Source organism: Channa argus, chromosome 9 (assembly GCF_033026475.1).
Source record: "Channa argus isolate prfri chromosome 9, Channa argus male v1.0, whole genome shotgun sequence".
Lineage (NCBI taxonomy): Eukaryota > Metazoa > Chordata > Actinopteri > Anabantiformes > Channidae > Channa > Channa argus.
In genome coordinates, this window is record NC_090205.1 from 16,184,955 (window position 1) to 16,197,997 (window position 13,043).

General features: G+C 39.3%; 1 protein-coding gene across 7 annotated transcripts in view; it reads right to left on the reverse strand.

The window, feature by feature from the left end:
* pkp4 (plakophilin 4) overlaps positions 1-13,043 on the reverse strand; it is a 74,388-nt gene that overhangs the window by 24,673 nt on the left and 36,672 nt on the right. For 3 of the 7 annotated variants that reach the window (XM_067514905.1, XM_067514903.1, XM_067514904.1), the window contains exons 4-8: positions 11,295-11,329; positions 6,517-6,648; positions 5,929-6,122; positions 4,777-5,365; positions 4,083-4,109 (exon numbers count right to left, since the gene is read on the reverse strand). In XM_067514905.1, coding sequence (XP_067371006.1) covers positions 4,083-4,109; positions 4,777-5,365; positions 5,929-6,122; positions 6,517-6,648; positions 11,295-11,329 — 977 coding nt within the window. The remainder of the gene's footprint in view (positions 1-4,082; positions 4,110-4,776; positions 5,366-5,928; positions 6,123-6,516; positions 6,649-11,294; positions 11,330-13,043) is intronic. The other 4 variants (XM_067514906.1, XM_067514907.1, XM_067514909.1 and 1 more) reach the window with 4 other exon arrangements.

Consider the following 13,043-nt stretch of genomic DNA (forward strand, 5'->3'; position numbering starts at 1 on the left):
AATATTAGGCAAATTAGAGAGATTAGAGAGAACTCCAGATCAGAGAAATCCTGGCTAGATCACTTTAGGTTAATATGGAAGTGAATCGAATTTATTCAGCTTTCTCCTCATACAAATATAAACATGCCCACTGGTAATGTCAAAGGCAAACGGTCATTCACCACCAAAATATAAATAAATATAAAAGTCATGCTGACAATATGAACCTAATTATCAGGATCATGCAATGTTTCAAGCAAAGGACCAAATTCTCCAAATGCTATCACTGGCTGTCTATTTAGCAATTTAACTCTAAGAAATAAATATGCTCTGGCACAGCAGACATCAAGTCTGTGGAGACCAGAGAAATGTTTAAGCTTATATTCCCTGATGTTTTTGTGCTGATTTTACACTGTCAACAGAATTGTGTTTTGTTGGTTTGAGATGGTGAATAAAACTTAAAATTGACTAGTTAGGTTAGTCACTGGACACACTACCATGTTCAAATCTCTGTGTTTGTTATTGTGCTGTTACTGATATTTAGGAACTTCAATATTTAATTTTATTATTTTTTATTATATCCCATCAAAATACATTTTTAACATGACTGATTGCGAGCAATGGGCCACATGATGAAATGCTGCTTGAGCACTTTAGAGGGTTGTAGGCACTTCAGGGTAAAAAAAAAAAAAAAACAAGTCAAACATTTTGCTATATAAACTTTAGACTCACTATTTCTTCATTGGATCTGTCAAATATTCTCACAGCTTCAAGACACAAAGGGGTAAATTTAACTACGGACTACATATAAACTGGTACTGTGAAATGAAAGGCATGTTGTTTTGCAAGGAGTAAAACTGTAAAACACAATAATACCACCACTGTGTGCTGTAGTGGCACATTCAATAGTCTAGGAAACCATTCATTCTGTGGCATTGCACACAATAGCCAGTAGCAGCAGCTTGGCAGGAAATCAGTTGGGCTTCTCTTGTTCAAAGATTTGAAGGAGGTGAGGATATGAAGAGAGAGGAGGTAGTCAGAAGACACGAGAAATGGCATACGCAACCGATAATGAAGCAAGAGAGACTATAAGAAGGGGAGGGAGAGCAAGGACATAAAATGAAAGGAGGATTAATGAGCCCGTCTAGGACCACCAGAGATTTCTTATCCCATGTAGGGCATGGGCCACACAAATGGGGGCTTTTGGCTCAGCTGTGAATGAGTGAGAGGGAGAGAATCTCCCAGGCTCAGGAGTCTTCATGCATATTTCTCCCTCTCAGCAGTCTGACTCCTGAAAGTAGCAACATTCAAACAACCTTAGAGGAGACTAATCCGTCTGCCTTCTTTATTCTGCTCCCCTGACAGTAGGGCTGCAGTCACGTCTAAAAGCATCCGCAAATTGTCAGGGAGGAATACCATAATGCTGTCTATTGAGGATGAATAGCCCACATTTGTGGTGCGTTACAGTCATTTAATTCTCCCCTTCAGCCCTCTCACTGTGGCTTTAACAGATTATACTTGGCAGAGGCTGGATGAAGGGCGGTGGCGGGTTGGCGCATGCTTTCTGTGGAGAAACAAACACTTAAATGGATGCAGCTGATGGCATTCCTCAACAAAAATAATTTTCAAAAGCCCTCTCCAAACACACGGAACAACTGGCACAATCACTAGTAAATTGTTATAGACAAAAGTGAAAACTATAACAAATTGAGTTTAAAACAGGTTTTAAACCCACACATGCAGATATGCCAAACCCCTATACGCTTTCTTTCCCACTCTGCTTTGAAATGGACACCGAGTGCACGAGCACATTATTAGAGACAATTTGTCTTCATTTTGTATTTTTCAGCAGCAGAAGGAAGGCATGACTTCCTGCCAATGACAGTGCAGGGAAGCCAGCCAGATGGGAGGTAGAAAAAAGGCAGGGAAGAGAAAAAGAGGAGGGCACTGAGAGGAGCAGTGTAGAGGCGATCTCACTCGTATACGATGGCTCAACAATTATCCACTCCAGTGATCGTTGTATGATGAACACTGAACATTTATTGTATTCAACGCTTCTGCACTTAGCCGATAACGGACTAATTCTGCAAAACACGTTTACGAATAGTTATTTCACAAAAATGTTCACGAATCAATTCTATCAAACAAGTTTCTCAAAGCGATTCCTAAATCCACAGAACACGGTAAGAAACCGCGTGCCTCCACGGCTACACCCTGAACCTGTCACTTCTACATTGTTGCCGTCCCCACCATCATGTAATCAGATTACTGTCTCTCTTGTTGTCCACATCTGTTCCTTTCAATAGCTGAGCTGAACGGCCTCTCTTATAACAAACCATTGTTATGCATTGTTTCCATCAAAACTGAGAAATCAAAAGATAAACTATAAAGGCAAACATCAAAGCCATATGAGGTCATTAATTACATCATCAGTACACTTATACATATACTTCTTAATCTAATAGACCTTAAAAAATACAACATAAACAAAAACAGAGGAAACCCTGGTTGACTCATACAGGCAGAAAGGAAACACAAAATCGAGGGAATAGAAGTCTGTTTAAAAGAAAACGAAATGTGTGATAGAGCAGAAAGGGGTGAAGAAAAAAGGAGAACATCTTCTGACACATACTGACAAAAACTCGCCAAGAGCAACAATATCAAGGCAAGGCTGTCGGATGGCATTTGCCAAATGCTTGGAATTCAGGCCGGATCATGTGATCATCCTATTTCCTTCTACTATGGTTCATTAAACACTTGTAACAAATTAATGTGTTGAAGGTAAAAGTTACAAGTGAGAGAAAAGGAGACAGTGAGAAAGGGCAATATAGTAAGAAAAAGGAATGAGGGGAAAGGAGAGAGAAAGATGAGGGAGAGAGGAAGGACATAGAAGGGATGCTGTACAAGACAGAGATGAAACCACGTGGACCCCTCAGTCTGCTCAGTGGAGACTGTAAACTCAATTGTGTGTGCTGGAGACATCAGTCATAGCAGCAGCATGTGTAAGACTGGAAAATAAAAGGATCTTAAAAATGTTGTCCAAGAATTTTAATGAAGACCCACAAAAAAACCTATTCCACATTTAGCTCAATGCTCTAAACAATCATTTAGTCAATCAATCATCAAGCAATAAAAATGTAATAAATTACACAATGTTGTAACTACCCATCAACAAGAACCTTAAAATAAGGGGCCATCTTGGCCTCCTCCTAAATACTAGGACAGTCTGGTGAAGAGGATGAACAATCTCACATTCACAAGATTAAGACACTAACAAGTTTAACTGCAGGGCTGCTAACCACAGAGAAAATGGCCTCAACAGAAGCAACCCCAGATGTGATTGAGCAAAACACCACGCTGTCTGAAACACTAAGGTCACATTGGTTGTTATATAGATATTTTTGTTTTAAATGAGAAAATGTATGTTAAGAACAAGCATGCAAGGTTATGTAACAAATATCCTCCTGCTTAAAAAAATAATAATTGAAAACACATCTGCCAATGTGCTAATCTTTAAACGCTACTTGGATCAGTTTAACTATGTATTACCTTACAGATCGGTGGTCAAGAGATTCACTATAAACAAAGTTGAATCAAAACACTGAGTTAATTTAATGTAATTTTTGCCGAAGCTTATTGTCCGTGTTCTGGAGAACATTACTGTCGGGATGAAAGAGGGGCTACGCTGGTTTGCTGGAACCTTGACGACATGGGTGCATGTTGTTTTTGGTATTTCCAGTTTTGTTTATACACCAACTAATGTTGAGAGTGGGAAAGAGGGGGGAGTGGGGAGTAGAGGGTAGCCTGTTCCACAAATGAACTCCGGACGTCAGGAGAAATTAGCCTCGGAGTGAGAAGCATCCACACAGGGGGCACAACATGAAAGCAAACATCGGTCCGCCTTACTGTGTGGAGCGCACAGTAGGACCGCAATGCAAAATATGACCTTGATACAGCACAATAACAATGAGCAGAACGGATGCTTATAAAGGCAACTAGATGGAGATGAGTATTTACGACGTGTACATGCAGCACCTGCACACTACCAACACAGTGCACTGAAAGTGATGGAAAATCAATGGAACACAACCAAAAATGTTCACCTTGAACGTCATCCTCAACGAGGGCATCTGAGGATTTCCCCAGGTAGCATGAAGTGAGGCAGAAAACAGACCATTAATCTTGTTACAATAATGCAGTGATTTGTTGAGGAATGCCTTGTTTACTTTTAAAGACAAACCCAAAATGTGATGATGCTCTGCTTTCACCACAGACATGTGAACAACTGATTTTTACAAACATTATGCTGCTCAAGCTTCTTTTATACATTCACTGCAAACCTGAACTCCTCAAGATATTATCTGGACAAGCAGCAAGTGAAAACAAACATGTCAATGATATCCTGAAAAACTCCCTATTCCTAGTTGATGACATTTGTATCTAGTGATTCAAGATTTGAGCTCCAGATATATTTCCACAATGCACATACCCAAAAAATATTTCTCTCTTTCTTATAAAAGCCGGACATATGGGCTAGTCTGTCCTAAATTGTTCTGTATACATTAAGCACTCAACAGTCGCCTAATGTTTTACTTTGCTAGTGGCAACAATACAGCCTTGTTAATGTGAAGGCTTTTTTTTTTTTTATTCAATAGATAAGCGCACTAACTGTGAGTAATGGTTATCTAACCTGCATTTAACCAGAACATGGTCTGATAAACACCACCACCAGAATCTTTATGATGACCACAGAGCCCATAACCCTGTAACAGGGTGTGTGCGTGTGCATTTGATTACCTGTGAGGCTGTCAGGTCGTGTCATCCTCTCGTAAATGTCGTAACTCTGGGGTCCGTAGGGGTCGGTGTTGTGGAGCAAAGAGCGGGGCAGAGTGGAACTGTAGTGCTGGGGTACGGCGGTCATAGTAGCCCTGACTGGAGACGATGAGTGTGTAGGCTGTTTAGTTAGCGGGGAGTTGATGTTGTCCACCACTGTCAGAGGCGAGCCCATGTGGCCTGATGATGACCCTGCTGAGGCTTGATAGGGCAAGGGTGTACGACTAATACTGCCTGCCCGCGAGTTTGTGGAGCCCATGCGTCGCAATGCAGCAGGGGAGTTTTTCTGAGTGGAGAAGGGTGAGCCACTGCCACCAGCACCAGTGGTAGCGCTGCGCTGAGCAGAGGGCAAGGTTGTAGAGAAGATAGTGGCTAGGGGTTTGGGTTCAGTTACAATGGGTGAGCCATAGGAATTGTCAGCCGAGGTACGCATGGAGCCGCGGGAGGGGGACATGCTGCTGGCATACGCTGGCGAGTGAGAGCGAGAAGGCACTGAGCTCACCCTCCGCATAGCACGGCCAGGCACTGCTGCTGTGACTGCTGGAAACTGTATCTGAGGAGGAAAACAATACGGCATCATTCACTTGTTTCTTTAGATGTGAAGGAACTATTCACAGTCATACTGTACTCTGCTTTTAAATTTACTTGTGTAATAATAATGACTAAATAATTAAAAGGACAGCATTATGTAATGCAATTCATTACAGGGTAGGATTTTAGTCTAAGTCAAACTTTTTTTTTTTCATTTATTTTCCAACACCCTGTAAAGTGTTTGACAGTGTCATTTTTCAGTGGACACATTTTGCAGTGTCAGTGCCTGTGTGTGTGTGTGTGTGTGTGTGTGTGTGTGTGTGTGTGTGTGTGTGTATAATGCTGTTTGAAGCGGGATTATGTTGTGCCCTATGCAATGTGTACCTTCTGTGCCTAGAAGGTTTACATTGCTACCTTTACAGAAAACATGTGAAAACATTTTGTTGTCATGAATTCAAATATTGTACTCAGCAATGAGTTATATGGCATGAATGTGACATTGAACTCTGACCCACATTATTTAGAACATATTTATTTAAGTGCTTTACAACAGGAATATGTTGCATGTGCAGGTGCTAACAGTACCTGGGCTAAAGCCTGGCCTTCGGCCCTGGAATTCCTTATCAGGGTGGCAGTGCCGGCGCCAGGGAAGGAGTGCTGCATCCTCAGCTCAGCTTTGCCCGTGTTCTGGCTGCTGAGGTATCCGCTGCTGGCATCCTGGTAGCCACTGTCTGAGTAAGAGTTCATTTGAGTTGAACTTCGTGAATTCCCCCCTGACCCTGAAAGTGAGTATGACCAAAAAAAAACACAAGGGTTATAAAGACAGATTAAAAAGAAAAAAGACATGACCTTTACCTAGATGGTATTACTACTGACAAATGACACATCAGGATGATAACTAGACTACCACCCTGTGATTCAGCCTACTGTGGTAATCATTCAGCTTTTCATTAGCTGTGATGAGGCATCAGCTGGTAAAACATAATGCTAAACGTAGCAAATATGAGTGTGGAGAAGACAAATGTGCAAGACAAAACAGGACATTCTATTATCAAAAGAGACAAATATATTGTAGTTGACGATTTGTCATATAAGTGTAGGAGGACAATGGGGTGGCTAAGATGTGCTTTAGAGAAAAGAGGACTGCCGAAGAGCAAGGAGGCAATAACAGACCCTCACTTTCATGGAGGGAGGACTGCTCCGGGGAGTACAGAGACACCTGCTCTGACTCCGTCCTGATGCGGTAGCTGGGCGACTGGGAGCTGTCAGTCACCCGAGACTTGATGTCCCCTGAGGCAGAGGCATCTGGGAAGGCATATCAGAGCAAGAAGTTAGAGAGGAAGAGCTGAAACAATTACAGAGTTTCGGCTTTGGGATGGAAAGATTACAATAGTTATTAAAGCTTTCAACAGTTTTTGGAGTTGAAATCACACAGTAACAGCCAATCATTTCTGCAACATTAGTTTCACGGTTGTGTACAGTTGGAGCTATTAAATTTACTGCCATACTAATTTGGTGTGTGTATACAGCCATGCTCTAAATAGTTTCACTGCTTCCATATTTCCCTACATCCCCTTCTCTTCATGCATGGCAACAAGCAATGTGGCAAACAGGAAACTGGAATTAGCCCTCTGATGTGCCTCTGCACAATGCTTCCTCATAATCACAATCTAGTTAAGCGTGACCGGTGTCAGTGGGTTACTCTGCAATCACTAGAACAATAAGTACCAAGCAGAGGAGAACATTCGGGCAAATACTGGCATGCAGTGCCTATCAAATCCTGCCCGGCTCGGTGGTGTGTAAAGAAGTCCCTTTTTTGCCCGAGCTGACCTGGAGTTCAATCATCAAGTAGTCAAATTTGATTGACAGCCTTGCAATCCTACCACAGGACTTGGTGTTTACACATTTACAAATATGACTGACTCTTGAGTCACATATCTAAAATATTAAGATCGGCAACTTCAGCAAGTTGGGTCTGTATCAAACCCATTAACCTTTGGTTACCCAAGGCTCGTATTCTTTATTTAATTGAAAATAACATCTTATAAATTAAAAAGGTTCTTGTTTACTCTCAGTGTTTATGTATGTCTGTCTCAATTGTATTTCTGTTTGCATTTACCAAAGTACTCATCCCCATTTGTCGCTTAGGCAGCAAAATGGCAAAAGATTAATTTCCTGAGTAAAAAAGAGAAAATTCACATTTTTACATTCAAAGCCATTACAATTTAATTTAGGGATTACAGGGAACTTGTATTTAGGGAAAAGTATTTATGATAAATGTATTTATTTATTCTATTCTTGTCCTATAAACATTAGTGACGATATGTCTGAACAAGTCTATGTCTTCCTCCATTCTGGCAGTGACTCTATGTCTGTGTGTGACTCAGTATGGTGTTTTGGAGCACAACATTTTTTTTTTTCTGAGACTTGACCTTGTTTGATAAATGAGATGCCAAAAAGCCAGAACACAGGAGGAAGACAAAACCCTTTTTCACAAAATGGAGATGAAATGTTACTGGCTTCCATAGCAGACCCTTTTGACCCTTACATTTACATTTTGCATATGTGACAACTCCATGTCGACAGTTTTCATACATATAACAATCACTCTGCATACAGTCAATTTCTTTTTTAAGACACTCAAGAAGAAGTCTTACACAAGTTGTCTTGGTGATAAGATTTTAAAACTTATTTTGGAACTACATTGTATAATTACTGCTATTTTACTGGATTGAAAGTGCACCCTTCAGGATTGTGCCTCGCATAAATATGTTTTAAACTACATAGAAACTGAATTATTTAAAAAATAAAATAAATAAAAATCTATAAACAAACTGTAATAACATCAACTCTTTCAGATATGCACTGCATTCCATCAATTTGATCCCATCGGAAAATGTCAGCTTCAAGTCTAAAAGACCACTCTGCCTACTTTTCCGACAAGATTTGCTGACTTTTTATATAAAATGATCAAAGTTGTTGGAACTTTAATGATGTCACCACCCCATGCAGTTATGATTCACATACTTTAACAGCATAAACCCTTGAATTAAATTTAATCTGGAATCTTCCCCTCAAGTAATTAATTTCTTAGTTACAAAAACAAGGTGGAACAACTTTACATACGGAGGCAATAGTGCAGGCTTTTGATGACCTAACAAAGTTTAAGAAATGTATGTGACTCAGTTGTGTATCTAGCAGAAGTAGCTCAGCAGATAAAAGAGAATTCAAGACTACAGCTCTTACTGTATGACTCCAGTCAAGTTTTACAGCAGGAGGAGCATCTGAGTTTATTTAGCTACTTAATGTTATAAATTTGTTTTCTCCTCATATTTGCTGAATCGTTAATGTCACCATCATGCACATAATCTGAGAGAATAAAGTCAGATTTTACCCTGGATTTTCATCTAGGTAGTTTTAGTTAAAAAAAAATTAAAATGTGTCTGACATTATTGTGTATGTGATTTTTTTCCTGTTAAAATTGTCTCCTTAAATTCACTAAAGCTGGGGACACACGTAAGGACGTAAGAATGGACTGCTCACAAGTTTTCACCAACTATAAAAGATTTCTAGTCTCTGACAGTCTGAATGTAGCACACACCTGACAACTGAGTAAGCTGGGAGCAACACGCTTAAAGACTGTTTAAGAACAGCTAGACGTCAAAGAAAGACGAAAAAAGCAGCTAAATCACGGATGTAAAGGGGAGGACAACATGGACTATAGAACCTACAGAGGAAAATGAAGGTAGAATAACTTCATAAAGCAACGGTCGCCAATACGATAAACATGTCTAAAATAATCACTGTGAGAACGACTGGCAGAGACTAAAGACTAGAATCTTTAGACAGCAAACACTTAATGATTGTGTCTGCCGACTGTCAGCACCAACTAAGCTGGACTGCCACTGACCAGGACCCACTAGATCCGACCAGTTGTCAAGACTGAATAAAATTCATAATCGGGCGTACATTCGTTAAATGTGTGCTGCCCTTAAGTCGTAGTGTGGCCACTTAATTTAGAGTAAAGTTAGAATAAATTAGTTAAATACAAGTTGTAAAGACAGATACACATTTAATGCAAGTTATTCATTTCTGCTGTTCATCTCATTCTCTGGTTTTACTTTGACCTGATCAGTATTTATGTTCCACTACTACACTGTCATAGTTATGCCTTTTTTTTAAATCAACAAAAAATATCTATACAACCTGTACCGAGTTATTTTTAACTAAAAGCTGATTTAAAATAAATCCCTTAGTCACAGGAATAACACTTCATACTGCCAAAGGGTATCCGGCGTAAAAACTGTGCCAAATCAACATGCGGACGAATGATCCGGTGCGACCCTGAACTCACAGGATAAGCCGAAAGGACAAAAATATGTAATAAAATTTAAGTTAAATAGCATGCAGTAGTAAAACTACTAATGATCACCCATTTGTTATAGATGTCTGCAAGTAAGGCTTGGAATAAAACACATGCACAAAATGATGTGTTAACAATTGCTCTTTGGGTATGCAAAAGAGTCATCAGACTTGTTAAAGGTGGGTATTAAAATCCACGGCTATCTCCTGATTGGGATGTTTTGAAAATGATGCTAACATGGTGTTACCAAAATACTGATAGAGTACATGTCAGCAGGTAAACAAAAATACACAGCGAACAGAAAACCAAATTATTTCTAAGGTATCTGTCCTCTACTCTCAGCAGTGTGACAGCATTGAGATTTCCTGGGGCAAAAGGAGCCTTGTTTCCACTGTAAAACCTTTAACCCAAACTCTCAGATAGTGGAGACGTACGGTGGCCCAGAGGTTAATAAGACTCACAGACAAACATTCTGACTGTAATTCACTTAGTTTGCAGAAAGTACATTATCACATCTGACTATCATTTATCATTTGCAGTACAATGAGAAATCAATACAAAGCAAAACGGCAAAACAAACCAGCTCTGTTCTAACACTAATGAAATGCATTCAGCAAGGAAATGGGAAGCAGGCAGCAAATGAGAAAACGGTGTAGAATTAATATTCCCAGTGCATTAATATTCCCACTGCATATGCACTATAACCCCCATTGGCTCTTCTGACTGGATCAACAATAAAAGATTAATTGTCACTGCAGAAAATCACTAAATTCCACTACGCAATTAATAAGCCATGAAATACATTAATACATTAAATTCTTTATCAGTCCTCCCCTGAAGATCCTTTAAAGATATGGGCTAAACAAATAGACAACGAAGGGGTCTGAGAGAACTCCTTGCGCTCCCTGTCACTGATGGTGTTCCGTGTGGGTAGGCAGAAATAGCTTAGATAAATATTAGAACAAGAATATGCCTCAGGTGGTCCATTACTATAAGCTTGGTTGAAAAGGCTCATATTAGTGATGATTATTATGGAAATGTAAAACATGCCTGTGCGGCACTACACATACACAGAGGAACTAACACTTAACCAAGACCACTTACAAAAACACACACAAACAGTCCATTCTGTTGATATTAAAAATAACTTATAGCCACTTAGCTGCACAGTTAAACTTCCCTGATGTTACATGTTTTAGCATATCACAGTGAGACAGAGCACGATCTTCTAGTCCACTAAAAGTAAGCGTAGGTCTCATATGGAAAATATATAAGTAAATATATAAGTAAATAAATATATAAGTAAATGTAAATCTAGAAACAGATGGGGGAAAAAAGTTCAGAGTCAAATATGGAGAACAATGTTAAATTGTTTTGTATACAGGAAAGAGAACACGCTTGTTTCAAATCTGTAGAGAAGGAACCTGAATATGGCTGTGTTTTAGTGTAGAATGGTATACACAGCAAGAGTTACACCAATAAGTTAAGATAAATACAGTGAACCATTGTGTTTTCCCCACATCGACAGCCTAACATACACTAAAGCATGTGTAATGCGCAGATTATTTTAGTGTTTGGATTTACATACCTGCAGTTCTCCAAGGCAGGGACTTCTCAGATGAGCTGTGTAGAAAGGGAAACAGGAGAAAAGTCAATACACTGTTTTTACTACAAAACTTTACAGAAAGCACAGTGAAAAGAAAATGTGAAATCATGCAAAATAGACACGAGGCCTCATATACTCTTTTTATTTGCCTTTCTCAACAAGGTGAGAGATTACTTCTCTAAGATTTAAATAAAGCACCTACAGGTTCCTACAGGAAAGATTGCTTGTTTACAACTAAGATGGAAAGTCAGTTTCTGTGTTTATCAAAAATCCCTTTGGTATCTTTGGTGACAGCTGAAGTTTTGCTTGAGGATTTATAAGCACTGGCCAAAGAGTTATAAATGTAAAACCTGAAACTATATTTTACCGACAGCTTAAAAAAGAATGAAATCAAATTAATAAAAGGCAAGGCTGGTTGGAAGTGAAAATGAACCCAATACATATAAGGCTCACAGCATCCTGGCATAGTCCTGACATGCGTACCTGGATACATTGTGGGACAGAGAGAATCCAAGAAAGACATTCTTGGGAGAATAATGTGGAGGAATAATGATTTAGCCAGAGTTCGTCACTTTTACTCAGCTACAACACTGAAGATATTGGGCAGCAAAAACTTAAAAGATACATTGATAATGTGTAGTGACTGACAGTCCAGGAACATTCGATGAAGGATCACACTTAATGGCAAACTCAGTATGAGGCCAACAACCCTAAAAACAATGGCTCCAGCTCCTCATTACGTGGACACAAACTTTTATGATGCTAGGACCCAAATTATGGTATAAAAAAGTATATACCTTGTTACTTTGGCACCAAAGTTACTATTCCTTAAGATACAAAAAACATGCTCCAACAGTTGGTGGTGTTATACTGGCAAACTGACTGAAGCACTCAATTCCACCATATAGTGGATTGGAATGTGGGAGGAATTGTATTATCTGCAATTTCATCACGGTAGACAAAAAAAAAGCCTTGTATTGTACAGTATAGGCTGAAATTATAGTTGATGCAAAAGGTTAATGGGGGTCCCACTGTAGATACCTATGGTGTCAGTTTTGCTTGACAGTTAATCATCACATTTTATATGTTGACGCCACCACTGTAATGCTAGATGCATTTATAGTGCATAACCAGGCTGTATGGTTAATTATATTAAACGCAGTATCAGTGACCAGTCGTCAGTCCAAAATGACATTCATAATCAGCTCAACAGTTAAGTGTGTGCCCACCTTAAAAATGCACTTCAAAAGTTTACATGAGACTCATGTAAAACTTCAGTGTTAGCACTGGGCTACATCAATTATGAATCTATGTATTATTTTTAAGACAAAGGAAAATCTTTCCCCTTCTCCTGAACTCTGGTGGACGAATATGATCTTGTGACCTTTTAACTTACGGTGGCAGAATTATTAAGAAGTGAAGCACAAAATAACAGTTGTGTCAGACTTTGAATTTTAGGAGGAATTTGCATCATATTATTGAATACGCATGCATGAACCAGAGATCATGGATAATAAAGGCAGAATAACGGAAATTAAGCCAAACACAAATGCATAACCTGTATCCCAATCTGTCCCTTAGTTAACATAACAGGCACCCAGCTACACTAACGTTTGTTTCTACAATAATGAGGGAAAAACAACAGATCGTACATTTCTCTCTCACATCAGCTGCTGTTAGTTAGTGAGGCTACAGCTTTCTGACTTTTCTCACAGCATTGTACATTGAAAT